General features: G+C 40.7%; 1 protein-coding gene across 1 annotated transcript in view; it reads right to left on the reverse strand.

Annotated features, from left to right (window-relative positions):
- The window catches only part of TLN2 (talin 2), a 115,611-nt gene that overhangs the window by 22,936 nt on the left and 75,495 nt on the right, over positions 1 to 17,180 (reverse strand). The window contains exons 42-48 of the mRNA XM_059824175.1: positions 16,953 to 17,072; positions 14,209 to 14,355; positions 13,003 to 13,169; positions 11,414 to 11,597; positions 9,266 to 9,391; positions 7,636 to 7,752; positions 5,159 to 5,344 (exon numbers count right to left, since the gene is read on the reverse strand). Of these exons, the coding sequence (XP_059680158.1) occupies positions 5,159 to 5,344; positions 7,636 to 7,752; positions 9,266 to 9,391; positions 11,414 to 11,597; positions 13,003 to 13,169; positions 14,209 to 14,355; positions 16,953 to 17,072 (1,047 nt within the window). The remainder of the gene's footprint in view (positions 1 to 5,158; positions 5,345 to 7,635; positions 7,753 to 9,265; positions 9,392 to 11,413; positions 11,598 to 13,002; positions 13,170 to 14,208; positions 14,356 to 16,952; positions 17,073 to 17,180) is intronic.

Consider the following 17,180-nt stretch of genomic DNA (forward strand, 5'->3'; position numbering starts at 1 on the left):
AAGAGCAGCAGAGCTCCAGGTCTGAGAATGGCACTGGGAACACTTTTCCTTTTATCAGCACCTCCCGCTGTCTGGGTGTGCATCTGCAGTCTTTCTTAGTGTCCTTCCTTAGATATTGTCAGCGGTAGTACTACTTCTTTCTGCCAGTTGAGAACAAATAGAGAAACCCTTGAAGAACCATCTGAAAATACAGGAAGATTTATGATTTCTTCTAATGAAAATATATCACTTGGAAATTATCTGGGGGCTGGAATGGGCTCTTGGGTTGTGTATATACTGTTCTACAGTGCAAAGGTTATGCTATTGTGGCTCTTCTTTTTTACTAATACCAACAAAAATGAAAATTGTAAGTGTAGTTTTGCCACCCACAAATGGCCGTTTACATCTTAGACGTTAGACATATGCTAAAACCATTTTTTTATTGTAAGTCTGTACAGTCTGCCATCAAGGAATGAAAGCAGAAATGGCCGTCTGGTTTAGAGACCAAAGCACTGGTCTGGCCCCAGAAGACGCTGGGCCAGTCAGAGGTCAACCGCCAGCCCAGTGGGTGGGTCAAATGCGGGTCTCTCACTTTTCCTTCTCCATTCCACAAAATAAAGACAATAGGTTGTTCCTTATAGAAAGCTTTTCAAACGGCACATGAAAAGTGCTATGGAAGTGCCAGGATATCGTTATTCTACACGAGAGGGACAAAAAACAACCAACCAACCAGCCCACCCACCCAAAAAAAGCATTAGCTGCTTTTTGTTATCTAGTGTGGTAACACATTGTAAGTAAAAGCTTATTAATGGCTTTAGCTTGACGTAGGGTTTTAACATAGCAATTGGTAGTGCTGGAACCATCCGTTTAAATACGGAAAAGCAGCAGCAGCGTCAATTCTTCTTTGACTTCTTAAGGATTTCCACTAAGTATAGTGTCTGACATCTGACATAAGCCTGACTAATTCATCCATTTTATTTTTAATAAAAGTGAAAACTGCAGCCTCTTCAAGCCTTGTATTTTCTAAAATAAACTTCTAGGGAACGTTTTTATTGAACAGAAGTGCTAGTTGTTGACAAGTGAAACTTCCTAAGAATCTTAAAAATTAGCATTTCCTCTCACAGAGGAGCTCCTTCCACCCCTGCAGCCTCGTGTCTTCCCCTGGGACCGGGGATCATCTCACTGCTCACTTACTTTGAGCCTTTCCTACAACCCTCAACATCCCGAGCAAGCGCTGTTGTTAGCTGGGCCTGGGGCTGGTCTATGGGCTCCCTCTGCCGGGAAGCTCAAGATCAGCAGAGCACGAAAACGGCTCTCATTAGCCACCTTCATCTCCTCATCTTGTCAACAAATAATCTGAAGGGAAAGGAGATGGGAGGAAACAGGATAGGATTTTCCCCATCTTCAGCATACTTCAAACAAGCTCCAGAAGCCCAAAAAATCCACGACAGCTTATTTTTCATTTTCAAATAGGGCAGAAAGATCCCCCAGTGTTTCATATGAATACATTGTAAGCACCCTAATATGGCTCTTCTGAACTTAACACATGCAATTAGAGCAAACATCTGTAGGACAGAAATATAAACTTCCTTTTATGCTTTTGCATACATAGCCAAGACTGATACCAGAATATTTTGGGAGCATTTTTAAGATTCAATGAGTCTTAAACCATACACTTCACAGCAGACTGAAGAGGTGATAAAGTAATTTTAGGAAGACATTTTTGTAACCCAGAAACATCCCAACAGAAACCTCACTACACCAGTTAGGACTTGCAACAGAAGTGTTTACTTTTGCAGACTTGCACAGAAAGCCTGCCGAAGCGTCTCAAACTGAAACACGTGTCTGAAGAACCAAAATACATATTTATTTCCTCATAGCTGAGGGTTCTCTTCACTATCAGCCCTCATTTTCTCTCCACGTGCTTTCAAAACAGTAAGGCAGCAAGCACTACTTGATTCTAGTACTACAACTTATGTCCTGTTGGCACGGATTAATAACTTGTGGAGGTGCAATGTATTGAGACAGTCAGAGTCAAAAAATCAGTACTGTTTGAAGGAACCTGGAGAATTCACATAGTCCAACCTCCTGCCTAAACTGGGTCCACATAGGTCTTTGAAAACCTCTAAAGATGGAGATTTCATATCCTCTTTAGGCCCTTGTCCCAATGCTTAATTATGCCTACAGTGGAATAATTGGAAGTTTCAGTTTTTGACCATTGTGTTTCGTCCCCCTGCCATGCACCTCAAGTAAATAGCCCGACACCGTCCCCTCTCAGCAATCTCCCAGTAGGTTTTAAAGGGCTGCTGTGAGGTCTCCCCAAAGCCGTCTCTTCTCCAGGCTGAACAGGCAGTTCTTCAGTGTTTCCTCAAAGGGCCTGTGCTCCAGCCCCAACCGTCTGGGTGGGCTCTGCTGAACTCGCTCCAGTTTAATCAGTGCCTTTCTTCTTTTGGGGAGCCCAAAACTGGACACAGTATTCTAGATGCAGTCTAATGAGTGCAGAGAAAAGGTGAATAATGGTTTCCCTCAATCTACTGGCTATGTGACGATCTAAGTCATTACTCACGTCAATTATTTTCTATGCTTTTGACAGACCTTTCGTACCTCTTTCCTTTCCAACAGCAATCATTAAAACCAGTGATATTATGCACAGGTTACTTACTGCATAGTCATTAATTTATACAAAGAGGTAATAAAGACAGAAATTGTTATTATCTTAGGGCCTGCTCTAACCTTCAGTAAATGTAATTACAGTGTTTCCACTGACTTTAATGAGAGTTGTCTTGGTTCATTATATCCTGCAGTAATCAACTTCATTGTCTTTTGAAATGGCATCTGCTTATAAGAGTAGAATTAGTAATGAGCACCGTAAATTCATGTATAGCAGAACAAGCACAAGCATGTATATAACTGCTAATAAGTCAAATCCCTTATATTACTTGTCTTAGGCAGCTGGCAATGAAACAGAACTTGAATTTAAATTCCTGACACCAGGGAAGTCTGAGCTATGTTCTATACAATTCTACCATAGATCATGTACATGCACTTTTGTCTTAGTCCAAAGGACATAAAAATCTGATTATTTGTCAGTTGCTTATTGTACAGAGTAGCTTAATGACACTGGAAACCCCTCCAGTATTTGTCAAATATCACAAAACCCAAGTTGCACCACATTGCACAGCTTTTATGGCATAGTGAGCCTAAGACTGCTGGTTACTATCGATAAAATTCAAGGGATGTGGCTTATCATGGAAATGCTATGTACAGTAATCAATTTGTAGAAAGTAATGGAATAAGATTTCTAAGTCTCTGCACAAAATTTGTAGAAACAGGATTTTCTAAATAAAGTCTGGTAAAAACTGTATATTTAAAAGCTTTGTTTAATGACATGGCTATTTTGTCATACATTTTAGACAGTGCATAAAATTAGTGTACCTGGAGACTTTTGTTCCTGTTCGCCCAATAATCGCTCTTGATTTTAGGAAAGCTAGACAAGATAAAACTAGATCTTACATCTTGTCAGTGTTATTGTTACAGGTAAGTAAAACAATTCCCAGGCATTTTCCTTCTGTAGATTGCTTTCTTTGTGAAGGGAAATCTTTGGGAAATCACGAATGCTTTTCCAGCATCCCAGACCTCCATTGTTCAGTTTGCAGGAAGTTTCATCCTGTCGGCCGCTTGCAATGCATGAACTCCGAAACCATTAAATTAATTGGGAGCAAATGTAAACACAAAAAGATGAATGTTCATAATTAAATGTTCAAAATGACGTACCAGGCTGTATATTGTGTACGTGAGTGTGTTTATAACATTATTGGAAACAGAGGATTCTGTTCCTGAGAAACTGCTGCCTGCGTGGAGAGATGGAAACAAAAATGTGTCTGCAGTAACCCATTTGAAATGACAAAGAAGAATGTTTAGTGTGCCTCAGCATCTGAATTCATGCGTGAATTGGTTTGTCAGAATGTTGCACTACTATGAACTGTTCTTAGCTTCCCTTAGAAGTTTCAATTAATTGGATTGTATCTAAGACATATTAGGCTACGGTAGTTCTCATGTAAGTAGCACAGTTGTTAAATTTTCCCGTGCAAATTAGAGCTGCTTTGTTTTGTTGACCTTCTGAGTTTATGGAAAGGACAGAATCAAAACCTGAAGCATGCAAAGTTGTCAAGAAGTGTCAGACACTAAAAACCCCGTCAGAAAACTAAGTCAAAAGAAAACGTTTTGTTCAATGGTTTTGTATAAATCCAATTGTAAGTTATATTAGAACTTGTGCTTTTGCACAAGGATCATTTTAAAAACAAAATTAACCCTTCCACCTGGGCAGTACTAGGCTAAAAAGTAATCTAGGACCAACATAGGCAGTTAGGATTTGACCAAATACTGAAAATCAGACATCTCACAGAGAGCACCATGATTTTACTGTTATCTTCCATACATGTAAAGGCAAAAGTAAATAAATACAATTTACAGACAAAGGCACTTTTGTGTTACTACTGAAGACCAAATGGAATGAGATCTTAATAATACCTTTTTTTTTTTAATTTATGCCTAGATCTTTTTATCATCAGAACAAAGCCAAATGGCTTAATAGTAATTTGTATGATACATACTTTCCCCCCAGTTTTGCAGGTCAGTTTTTGAAAGTTGTCTATCTCAAGCAAGTGTAGAAAACAGGGTACCGATATTTTTGGTGCAAAGGCAAAACACATTTTTGAAAAGCACAGAAGAAATTGAGCAAACTGACAGGTGGGTTAGGGGAGGAAAGGACAACTAAAAATAGACCTGAGTGATTCCCTTCACCATTCCTCTCACTGTTCCTAGAAATACTGAAATCATATTTGTGACCATAGGATTATTCGTATATTCTACTACTTGCACAGATTGTCTGTCTTCCATTTTAATAGGAGACTGAAAGCTAGGATGTTTCAGGTCAAATAAAACTTCTCATTTTCACAAAAAGAAAATAGTCAATATTAGTGCTGCTTCTTTTTTGCACAGAAAATCCTTTCTGAGAGAGACGTTCCCTTAAAATTATCATAACCATTAAGTTTCTCACCTGAAAAGTAGAGCATTAATACAAAAAAACTGAAAAGAAACTGTAACATTCAAGGGATTTAGAGACACACACACACACAAAAATATAAAATCAGTCTTAGGCAAGGAAGCGAATCTTTACCTTACAAGCTGTTAGCATGTCAGCTACTGCTTTGCGGCTCAGATTTGCTGTGGCAATCACATCCTCCTGTCTGCATGAGTTCCCAGCTGCAACAGCTTTGGCAGTTGCCATGGTGATTCCTTTCGTCATCCGGATTGATTCTTCAGGTGATGATGTCTTTTCTGGAACCTCACTTGACTGAAAAACCTGAAAGTGAAAGCAGAAGGAAAGCCTGATACCATTCAAGTCAAAGCAGAACAACCATGAGAAAGAGACAGCAACTGGAAGCAGCCTTCAAACAGCAGGAAATTAGAAACATATGTGGAGTATTTGAGTATCATTCTTGCTTGTCATGAGCCTGGTCCTGATAAGGCACCTGCTCACCTACAGACGGCAGAGAGAAACAATAAGCTGAGGGAAGCACACAAAAAACAGGTTAACCCATTCATCTCATCTGCCATTTGACTACCTGGATGACAGTTTGTTACAGACAGCTGTTCAGAGTGTTACAGGCTCAAAAGAATTACTATTCCTTTAATTCTGTTCTTTTTTCATCCTGACTGCTGCTTAGGCTGGTCTACTCACATAAGGAGATCCTTCCCCTGCAAAGGCTGGGCCCTACCAAGCCCTTGTTGATAGCACAGTGCAGGACAGATTGAGAACATCAGTAAAATATTCAAATACCTCTTAAAAAAGTGGAGGTGGAGCGTTGTCTCTTATGCTATACTTAGTCTCCCTTAGAAACATTAAGATATAATTTTGCAGGGCAAATCGTGTGAAAAGAGTTCAAATTATCCTACAGTACACTCTCATGAATAATGGAATACATGAACTGTGGTAAGACATAGGTAATAAGAGCTGGGTAACCTTACTTCTATTTTATATTTCCTTTCCCCAAGCTTTAGTTTGTATTCGCTTGCCATTCTTCTACTGTGCAGGGGCAAGTCGGAGCACACAATTAATCAGGAGAGGTTTCTTGACTACACGCAGTGCAACCTAAGCAGGCTAGTGGTTACAGAATGCAGATGTCCGGACAAAAATGAGCCTCGTCTATCCCGTGCTCCTGGTTCATTAGTTTTTCACTTTCTCTCTCCAGAAGTGGAAGCGATGTTAAAAAATAAAGTTTAAATATGTGAAGTTAAATAGTTAAATATGTGAAGGACATCCCTCAATGTTGCTCAGATTCAGTCCCTGGAGTTCAAAGTCAAGCTCGACACATTTTCTTGAGCACATACGTGCCATCCTCTGTTCCTCTCGACCCTCTCCTAGTACTGCGCTTTTGTCCCCATAAAAGAGATGACAACACCACCACCACAGACCCATTCCTTAGCAATGCTGACAAAAGGAAAAGGAAGAGGAGGAACATTTCAAATAGACACCAACCAGATTGAGATAGCAGATGTGATAATGCACAATCCTTCAACGACAGAACTGGACAGGTTTTAGATCAGTTACGGGAAGGAATGTAACTTAGCCAAGCCTTCATGAGGATACATGACAGTAATATGCACTAGATACTGTACAGAACATTCCAGGTCAGGTACTGAATTAGGAGTTTTTACCACTGCAGACACCATATGAATTCCCAACAACTATATACAGATATTTTAAAAAAAAGAAATTTAAAATAAACAAGAGTTATTTCTTCATTACAAGACCATTGCTCACACAATGAACAATAGATGTTTTATGGAGAATACTTGACAAGGCAAAACTGTGGCAGTGCAGTTACAGTGTAAGGATGGCTAATCCACAGTCTATACAACAAAATATCTTCTGCTGAAGACTGTGTCTATAGTTTTTTTATAAAAATGGACTGTAAGTAAAGGAAGGGAAAAAATCAGGCTTCAAAAACATACAGGTATTAATTTATATCACTGACTGGTGTACTAGTAAAAAAAAAGTAACTGAAGTTACTAGTAAAAAAAGTAACTGAAAGCTGCAGCTGGAGGCTACACTTTTAAAGAGGAAGGAAAACAATTGTGATGGTCTAACACCTAATTTGGGAGAGAATTCCATGCTGCTGTTAATTCCTGCTCAGACAGAATATCAGATAGCAGGCTACATATCACAGGTAGTATCATTTCGTAATAAAGGGAAAATAGAAACAAGATTAAACTGCAGGTGCAATATGGCTACGATGCTGAGGAGACATTACCAAAGCCAGGACCAAAAAAAAAGTGACCAACACTGGACTCAGAAAATAATATCTGTAGTGAAAGTTTAATGTCTAAAGAAGCAGTTGCTTCTGGATTTGTACATGACAGTAGCACCTCAAATCTCAAAGCAGGGGCTGGTAACATCTGAAAGTAGATAGGCTGAAGTGGCATTGTAATTGTACTTTCAGAGGTGATTTGCAACAGGTAGAGAGAACCAAACTCCATCCAACACACTGCAAGACAGTAAAGCATAGCTTGAGGAGGAGTGCCTGGGCAGGCTAGTTTGCGTGTAAGAGCATACTTTCAGTAAGTGCCATATATGGCTATTTTGTTCTGTACCGTGAGTTCCTGTTTGATGTACTCAATTGTGGCCTCAAGAGCTCTCGTCCCTCGAGTAGCTTCATCTTCTACTGCTTTAACAGTCTTCAAAAGCGATGTGACATTTGTTACCATCACCTGAAGAAGAGAGAGGTGAAGACAAAAATACGTGATTCCTTCCTCCCATTTTCCGAGAGAGCAGGGTATGAAGCAAGGCAAATTAAGCTAGGTAGTATTATTACTTCTACTAGGGCCTCAGATGCTTCGTGAACTGTACTTGTTACGGGACTAAATACCAACTCTCTTGTTGGCCAGTTTCTGAAAGCTCTCTGTAAGTTGCAGAAATGTAGCACAACTAACTGCAGAGCAATACCATCTTAAGTGTAAGCGTTCTGGCAAAAATTTTACAAAAAAATGGAAAATTCACAACATTCCCAGGGTAGGTCTCTTAGACAGATTGATCACGTTAGTGTCTTTTCTTCCCGCACATCTTACATTGCAAGTTGAAAGACATGTGAATTGAGGCATGGTATTTCTTTTTGAAATTTACCCAGTAGATTCTCCGCAGATAAAACCCCAGCAAGCAACCAAACACCAGCCTCAAGCCCAAATGCAGATATAGAATCCGTGTTACAGACCCAAAAGATGCAGAATAACCTGTCACTGTAATAACTACGCCTTTCCTATACCCCAGTATGCTGAGATGCAAATGACAGCTACAATGAAAAGAGACAGAAAGGCCAGCTTCTTGACAATTATCACATAAAGCACAGAGAGCTCTTCACAGCAGGAAAAGCCAAGAAGCCACTTTTTTTTGACAAGATGGGTCATTTTCAAGTACTGCCTCAACAGTATACTGTTATCATGTGCTCTGAAAGGAAGAGAGGCACAGATCTTACAGGTAAGCAAGAGACATGAGAGTGAGAAGAGCTTCCAGCCAAGCAAGAAGCTACCACGACACTCTCATAATGTGAAAGCAAAAGTAATACTGCCTAAATCTCCACATCTGGAAATATTTTGTAGACACAAAGCCACAAGATCTTTGTGAGGCAAACATCATAATACATCTCAGGCGCAGGGAAAATAAAGCACAAAGATATCACAGGTATGGTGTAATCTGTGCGAGTTTAGAGCTTTGATACCTATGTACTTCCTGGGAAGATCTAGGAGAGAGGGGTCAGAAATGTACAATAACCTACTGTAGAGTTATTGGAGTTTTTTTCCCCCCACTTCCCTTCCCCTTCCCCAAGCTGCAAGGTCTAAATAAGGAGGCCGCATGCTTATCCTGAGCATATGTCATTGTTTAGAATGTAGTATTAGGCACCATTTTATCCCGGATAAATCTTAGTCTATAACGTTATTAAAGAACCTGCCCTCAGCTACGGGCTTGCAAAAGAAAGAAGTTTCTCTTCAGAAAGATTACAGTTCTTTCATCAAAAACACAAAAGTCATCTGACAGCCTACAAAACTGATAGCTTCATGGCAACTCAATAGTGTCTTCTTATTTTTCTGTATCGTCCCAAGATGATAATAAAACAAAAAAGGAGATGAGATTTCAGGCAATCAGAAACTGCTGAAATCCAAGCTTTGCGTGTCTATCAAGTGTGATTGCACAGATACTTTCAAATAAAATGTAAGAATAAGGTTTTACCTTGGCAGCACCTTTCAGCTGGTACATGGATGGATCATCTGCTGGTTTGCTGGCAGCTCCTTTGGTAGCACCAATGAGATCAGAAAGGGCCTTTGCAACATCCTTGATAGCATTGATCAGGACAACCTATAGGAATGAGAAATAGCCATAAGCCTCAGGCAAGAAACGGTAGCCTGGATGAGGGTGTGATTTTTAGAACACAGCTAAAAAAAATCTACTAGTGGTACACAAATAGTACCACCCTCCCTTTACCCCAGTAAAACATGTAATATTCTGGAAGAGGAAAAGCTGTGTTGATAGCTACAGTATTTCATACAACCGGTCAGGATCTATAAAAAGCGACTATTGCCTGTGAAGGAATGCTGATTGCTGGTAGGATTTCCTTCCTCAGAGCTTCCCTAAGAGGAGGTTTACTTTTCTCCACGTTCGTCACAGTTTTGGTGGAAGCGGGAGGAGAACAAGAAAACACATTGATTACAAGCTTACAGTCTAATGCTACAGTTACGTACCAAATTCTGAAATCACCTACTGAAAGACCAAATGCACTTGCTATGGCTAGGTGTTAGAGTGGGACGTTCTTTCAGGGAAAAGGAAGTTGAACCTCTGTAAGAGGCTATACAGAATTAAATGCTGAATAACTTGGTTGGCCTTAAAGCCAGGAAAAGTCAAATCTGGAGATATTGTCCCCTAAACCTAAGCTCAAAGACAGAAGTCCTAGACAAAATATAGACACTACAACAGGCTTGTTAATTATTTTAGGGTATTATTGGAATAATTTTCTCCTCCAAATCCTTCTTCTTTGCCCTTTCCAACAGTAGAAAATTAGATGTTTTAAGTATTCTGCTGGAATTCAGAAGAGTTCATTTTAAGGAAAATGTTGAAAGATGCATGAAAAGTGAGAAAGCTCGGGGGGGGGGGGAAAGGTACGGAACAATCACTTCTCAATAACTGCATTTCTGTAGCATTATAAGTAGCAAGAAAACAGCCTTATTCCTTCATGTTTGTAGTTCACTGTAACTTATATAGAAGTGAAGTCTTTGTTTTTCCTGAAAAGTTTATTTAGCTTTTGGTAGCTCAGAAGCTCTTTGACTATGGAAATAAGAAAAGAACCTGAAACATGGGACAGACTGTTGCAATTCTCCGTTGTCCAACTGCCCACGTTGTGTAGCAACTTGCAGTGTAAGACACCTGAAAATCTATCACACCAGGTAATGTAAGTGTTGATGCTCTGGAAAATTGTTGTGACAGTATTGTGTGCTAAAGCTATCAGAAATACTCCATTTAGGACACATGATGCACCTACAATTTCAAACTGGCAATATAAAATTGCTCCAAATAAATAATTACTTGTGCACAAGAGCTTTTATTCTAAGTACAGTGTTCTCGGCTTTTACATATAGAGAAAAACAACGTGTGATAAATGTTTTGCAAATGTTGCTAGTTTATGGAAATCCTTCTGTTAAAAAAAAAAAGGGGGAGAAAAAAAAGGCGCTTCCAGCAGTATTTTCCTAGAGAGGAACATCTCAGAAGTTTAGTCCATCATACAGGTCAAGCGAAACAGAAGACAGATCCCTTTCAGAGCATTACGCAAATGAGCAGGCCTTCTCAAACTAGTTTGGTACCATCACAGGCACATCTGCAATACGCTTGCCAACCTCCATTTCATCAAGATCCAAACAAACAACTGAAGAAATATTTGAGATAATCTACATTGAAGGCTGAAGTTACTGAGTTAAATGAAAAACAACTCAGATATAGCTAGGGAATGGCAAGAGCTTGTTAGCCTACACAAGCTGGATAAGTAACTTTAAAGTCATGCAGGCTCTTTAGAACAAAAATGGGATGAGTCAGGGTTCCAATCACAACTTAGTAAAAATGAGACAAATACTTTGCCAAAAGCATCCCAGCTAGAACACACCCATGAAATAAAAGCAAAAGTGTTATACAAAGGCCTGTTTAGTTCCACTCAATGCTTTAACCTCTTGACTGTATTCTAAAAAAAGAGTGATGTCTGAGGAAACCCAGAGAAGTCCCAAAAGAGATGAACCCTATTGTGTTGCTTAAAAGCAGAAGTCTCACAAAGTCTTATCAATTGAAAACTGTCTCTGGTCTCTTTAAGAGCATCAGAAAAATCTTAAAACATCTCACCTGTGTTTCAGGATCATCAGATCCCAAGCTAGCCGCTCCCAATTTTACTACCTCAGCAAGTTGAGTGATGGTGTTAGCTGACGACTGAGCTGCTTGGGCCAGTTTGTCCTGACTTGAGGCAGCACCAGAAACCAACAATTTTGTATCTTCAACTAAAGCTTTTGCTGTTTTCAGAATATTTTCCCTGTAGCAAAAAAAGAGGAAGCAGGGAAGGAAGTGGAAAATGAGAAGAGGAAAAAAACATGTTTTTCAACGTTATGGTGACTAACAGCTACACAAAAGAGCTGATGTAAGTCATCATGCCAGCGTTCACTCATGATAATGTACCACAGGCCAGGTTGCAAGTAAAAAAAAAAAAAAGGCAAGACAACTATTAAAACAGTAGTATTATTTTTTGGGCTAGATGCAAGGCAGTTTATTAAAATGACTCCATCTTGAAAAGAAATGAGGTAGGGCAGTAGCAGAAAAGAGCATTGCATTTTAACACCAAAAGAAAATCTGGCCATGCTGTGAGGAAAGTGACAGCTGTCAGACCCCCATCTTAATCAGCATATTGTAAGGAAATGAAAATAATTATTTGTGAGGAAGGTAGCAGCAAGAATGGCAAAAGGAACAGAGAACGTGACCTAGTCAGGGTTCCCCCCACCATATACATGTTTTGACATGTCAGGACAACAAATCCAGCAACATTTGGGTAAAAGAAGAAACCATTTTGAGTATGCACTTCACAAACGAGTCAAGTTAACGGAAAACTAGAACCATATTCATGTAAGATGTCAGCCTGGAAATTAATGACACCTGTATGAAAATCGCTGACTTTCAGTCTGCAGAATGGCAGCAACTTACACACCATTGTATCTTTCCTCTTTCTTGAGCATCTGGCAAGGCGGAAAATAAATGCTGGCCACGCAATTGTCACGTAAGCCAACTAGGCTGCGAAGCAGTAAGTCAGTGTCTTGGCTGTGAAGCCCTGGGTTTTACTGCAAAGGAAGTAACAGTCAGATGCTGCAAATCTCTTAATGTGAGGAAAAATGCTGTGGGATTAATTTGTTGCAGATGCTACTTGAAGGGAAAATGGGCTTATCTCTGCCAAGGGGGAAAATGCATGGCATAGCTGTGCCGTTTCCATCACTGCTGTCCACAGCAGCATTAACCACAAGCATGATTTAGCAAGACAAACAGCCAGAGAGTGAAGAACAGCTGCTGGAAAAAAAGTAGATAGAAGATTCCTCTTCAATGTCACGGACAGCTAATTGTTGCTACTGGAATAACAGCGCATGGTACTCTATGCAATAAGATGGCTTGAGTAAAAACAAAATAACCCCAAAATACTGCTACAGTTGCGGTCTTCTGCTGGAAGTGCTCTCGGCAGATGTTCCCCAGCTTTTTAAAATTCTTTCCTCACAAAACTAACCAAAGTGAAGTTTGCCGTTCTCTATCAATATCCCATTTTTCCTATTTCTCACTCCACTGCCTCATTCAATTTTATTCATGGGAATCCAGAAAGGTAAAAATTTATCTCCACATGACGGTCGCTTCTGTCAGTTCCCCTGCGCACGTGCTCTTCCATCTTTTTCAGTTACACTGACCTGTGGTCTGCAAATGATTCGTTGTTCTCAGCATTAAGGGTTCCAGCAGTAGCAAACATGATAGTGGTGTCTAGATCTGCAATTATCCCAGAAACAGCACTAGCGGCAGTAATACAGGCTTGCGTGCCTTTGTTTCCTGCTTGAAGGGCAGATAAAACTAAGGAGACCTGGAAACAACATAAAGCAACAAGGCGGTCATCGAAAGAAAGCCTCATTATGGGATACTGAGTTAAGTGAGCTCTTTAACATGACTGGAATCAACACTGGAAATTCATTCCGCAGTGTCATTTTGCAAACTTTAATAAACCTCTCCTCCACAGCTGCAACGCTGTTCTCAAGCCACACTACGGTCCTAAATTCTGCTTTTGCAAGCAAGGATCTACATCTGGGGATACGTATACTGACTTCCAATAGTACCGTTCTCCCTGAGGTTCTGTTCAGATTCAAAGTTGTCCCTGAATAGGTTGTCCCTGGGATTCATTATTACTCTCCTTATCAGCTTTAACTCTTTTTACAAGATACTGTCTACTCCTGCCTAAATTTGGAATTGCTGATACTCCTGGCGCGTGACACGGTGGAAAATTTGCACAACTGAAAGCACACGAACACAGGCTGAACAAGCGGTGCTTGGTGAAATCTAAAAGGAACTGACATTTGACTCTTAATGGTCCTGCCCAACAAAAGGTGAGAGAGGCCGTCAAAAAGGTTCAGCAAAGCCGAGCCATCTGTTTGAAGTGGACGTTTCCATAGACCAAGAAACCCCAGACAGTTTGAAGAGGCAGTTCTAAGTGCGTTAGCTTGGCCCAGCCTCAAAAGGGGAGTACGTCGCTACATGAAGTCACGTGTCATCGACCAACCTCATCTTAGTAACTGTGGCCATCCACGTAGACTTGGCATTTCCAAGGGAGTGCCTCATAAGGCACAAGTGCCATCTCAAGTCTTAGGGATTAGTTTTGGACCAGTCTCCCTCTGGTACGAGGCTGAAGCGTTAATACGAGATATGAGCAAGGGCTAATCGTGGGCTAATGTAGCACACGAACTGCAGTGAACACTTGAAAGAAACAGAAGAACTTAGTGTAATTTAGCCAATATTTTACTATAATAGGAAGTTCAAATAATTTCCTGTACCCAAACAATTTGACTGATTTACTGCCTGGGGAAGCTCGGCAGACAAACACCATGGGGCAACATAAAGGGATGTCTTACCTTTTCCGTGACAGCACGAGCACATTCTATCAACTCCCTTTTGGTGTAGCTGTCTGTAGGGCAAATCTGGAGAGCTCCAGCTTTTTGCACAAGAAAGATACAGCCGTGGCCAAGTTCTTGCACCCGAGTCCTGATCTGGAACCCTATCTAGATGGTAAAAGAGGTACAGGGAAAAAGGAAGCAAGAGCAAAGTGAATAAATAAACATCACGCTGGTACATCGTGTTGCCACAAATGGAAACACGGTCGCTTTGGTGAACCTTTATTACCAATATTCCGCCCATCACTATACTCTCTGCAGAGATCAGAAAAAAAAGGCAAGTGTAATACCACCTACTCGTGTAGTGCAACCATATAAAAGGCTTACTGATGAAACAGGAGCACTAGCGAACCGGACCCCGGGAAAGAGAAGGCATGAGGTGTGTACCCAAATCAAGCGTACGTAATTCGAGCAGACACGACTTCACCACATTTGAATGCCACTACTTCATCTCCCAGAACTGCCCCATCAGCGTGATCTGTATTAAAGGTACGTACAATGGGCAAAAAGTACACACTTACACTGCTGAAACCGGGTCAAAAAGTATATGACTCGGTTTGTTTGTTTTCGAATCTCGCAGAGAGCCTCACCTCTCCAGAACTGACCACGTACATGCGGAGCACTGAAACGTGGAAAATCCTGCCCTCACCACTTCCGATTTATTAATAATTCTACAGCATAAGCTGAGCGGTCCCCGTTTAGAAACACGTGATAGTTTTAGTACCTGCATGTACTTAGGCATATAGGTGTATTGGCATTAATAAGTAAGCAGGAATGACAGCCATTAGTATCACAAATGGAATTATTTCAACTTCAGGCAAAAAGTAGCATGCAGAAACAGTAATTCATTTTAAGAATATCAAGCCGAATGCAAGCCGTTGCTTTTCACGTAGCTACTGAGCACGAAACACTCAAGTAGTCTATCAGCAGGGGAACATAATTACAAAGTTGAACCCTCTTTGAAGGTCTTTTATCTAGATAATCCGATACATCCAGTGATGGTGAGATACCCTCTTACCCCATCTCGACAAAGTTTGTCTGTGCTCCATAACCAGAGGCACGCAATGAGTAGAAGAGAGAGGTGAAAGGATTTCTGTAATTGTGCTCAGAGAATACGCAGCAACTACCGTAACGGTTAATCGCCACTGAGGTGAATAGTCTGTATTCCTCTGTTAGCATAAGGCGTGTAAGACTGCATGGGGAACCCACTTCTCCCGCATCGTATTCCAACTCTGAGGTACGAAAGATGTCCCCTCAGCAAAAGATACTTGTGCTTCTACTGGTTGCCTGCATCTCACTTTCAGGACAGGAAGTTATACTCGAAATCGCTTACAGGCAAGATAAAAAAGTGTATCTATATTTGTTTGTAATTCATCAAAACCTATGAGATCGGAGGAAAGCTATGTAGTAAATAACTAAGAGTTTTCTTTGTACTTGCAAGTTGTCTGTAAGCGAAAGCCCTGAGTAATTTAGGAGGTTTTGTCCCGGTCCACAGAAATGCCCCCTATTATCGCAAGCTGTTTCTTTCTGAAGCTGGTCCGGTATTTTGGCAAAAGGTTTCTGTTCTTTGACTGGGTAATTGTTATAACAAGGCTTGTAGCATAAAAAGCCACAGTTATGAAGTAAAATGTAATAATGTCTTTCGCATAGTCCCTAAGCATTGTTAAAAACGTGCCGATTCATAGCACTCCTAGGAGAAAACGTGTTCTGTGGACAATTCACATGTATCGAGAGCAAGGGGAGGGCTGAAGAGAAACAGAAGCGAAGCCTCTTTGAAGTTCTGAATGTTCACTGAATGCGTTTTCAATAGTAAATGCTAATTCCTATCGTTATACGCCCGTGCACATGAGCAGTGGTAAAACCGAGGTGTGTTATCAGTAAATACGTACTCTGTAGCACTACGTGCAGCTCTGCCCCAACCTGTGAAGGCACACTGAATAGAGAGTATACTTGGAGGACGGAAAGATTGGTATCAAAGACCAAAACAGGTATCTCTTCGCAAACGGTAAGAAGGAAACAGTACTTACGACACATACATGTAAATAACTGTTGATACTCTAAGATTTCATGGCATTTTGACAAGACACACAATTTTGCTGTGCTCATCGGTTCCTTTCTGTCCAATGAAAACAAATGCGATAGAGTTTTTGTCTGGCTGCATATAGTTTGTGTCTTGAAGTCTGTTTTTAGCAACAACAGAACTAGATCGTAAGAGAGACAGATCTGTACAGCCAAAGTGCGCCTATAACGTTGACTCGGTGCAGGTCACGGTTTCAATCGAGCGATAGTAGGCCAAATGAAATTCTTCTGGGAACAGATGTTCCATCCTGTCCCACGTTTCAAGCGTTAGTGGGCCAGAGGTAGCGCATCTGTTTGCCTATCGGACAGAGCACACATAGTATAGACGGTGCTTGCGTACAAAAGCGGCTAATGAAGCAAAGGCAGCGGAAACGCATTCACTGCCTTTGTTTTAGAATCACCGCAAAGACATTTGAAAGAAAACACATTAACCAACGGTTCGAAACCTATTATCATACAAGGGACGTATCGCATTTGGCAACGGCTGCAAGCATGTCACCGCAACTGTGCGAGGTGAGTACCCCTCATCACTTTGCTCTGCATTTATTGTATTCTCTATGGTAAAAGAATACCCGTGTTGATGCCACACCGTGTACAGAGAATAAAGAGGTCTAAAAACTGCAGACCTCCTCTGGTTCTGCTGTAGCTGCAGCCATTCGGCCCTGGAGAGCCAAATGCCCATAGTCATTGGTCATTTGTGATGCAAGTCCTCCCAACTCTTCCGGGTTAGTAACCGACTTAGTCATCTGAAAAAAGAACACAGGCAAGAGAAAAAGAAAAATGACAGGCATGAGAATAATTTGTTAATACACCGCAGCTTAGAAGCACACTCGTTTGTTTGGCCACACTGATGA

Source organism: Gavia stellata, chromosome 13, assembly GCF_030936135.1.
Source record: "Gavia stellata isolate bGavSte3 chromosome 13, bGavSte3.hap2, whole genome shotgun sequence".
Classification (NCBI taxonomy): Eukaryota; Metazoa; Chordata; class Aves; order Gaviiformes; family Gaviidae; genus Gavia; species Gavia stellata.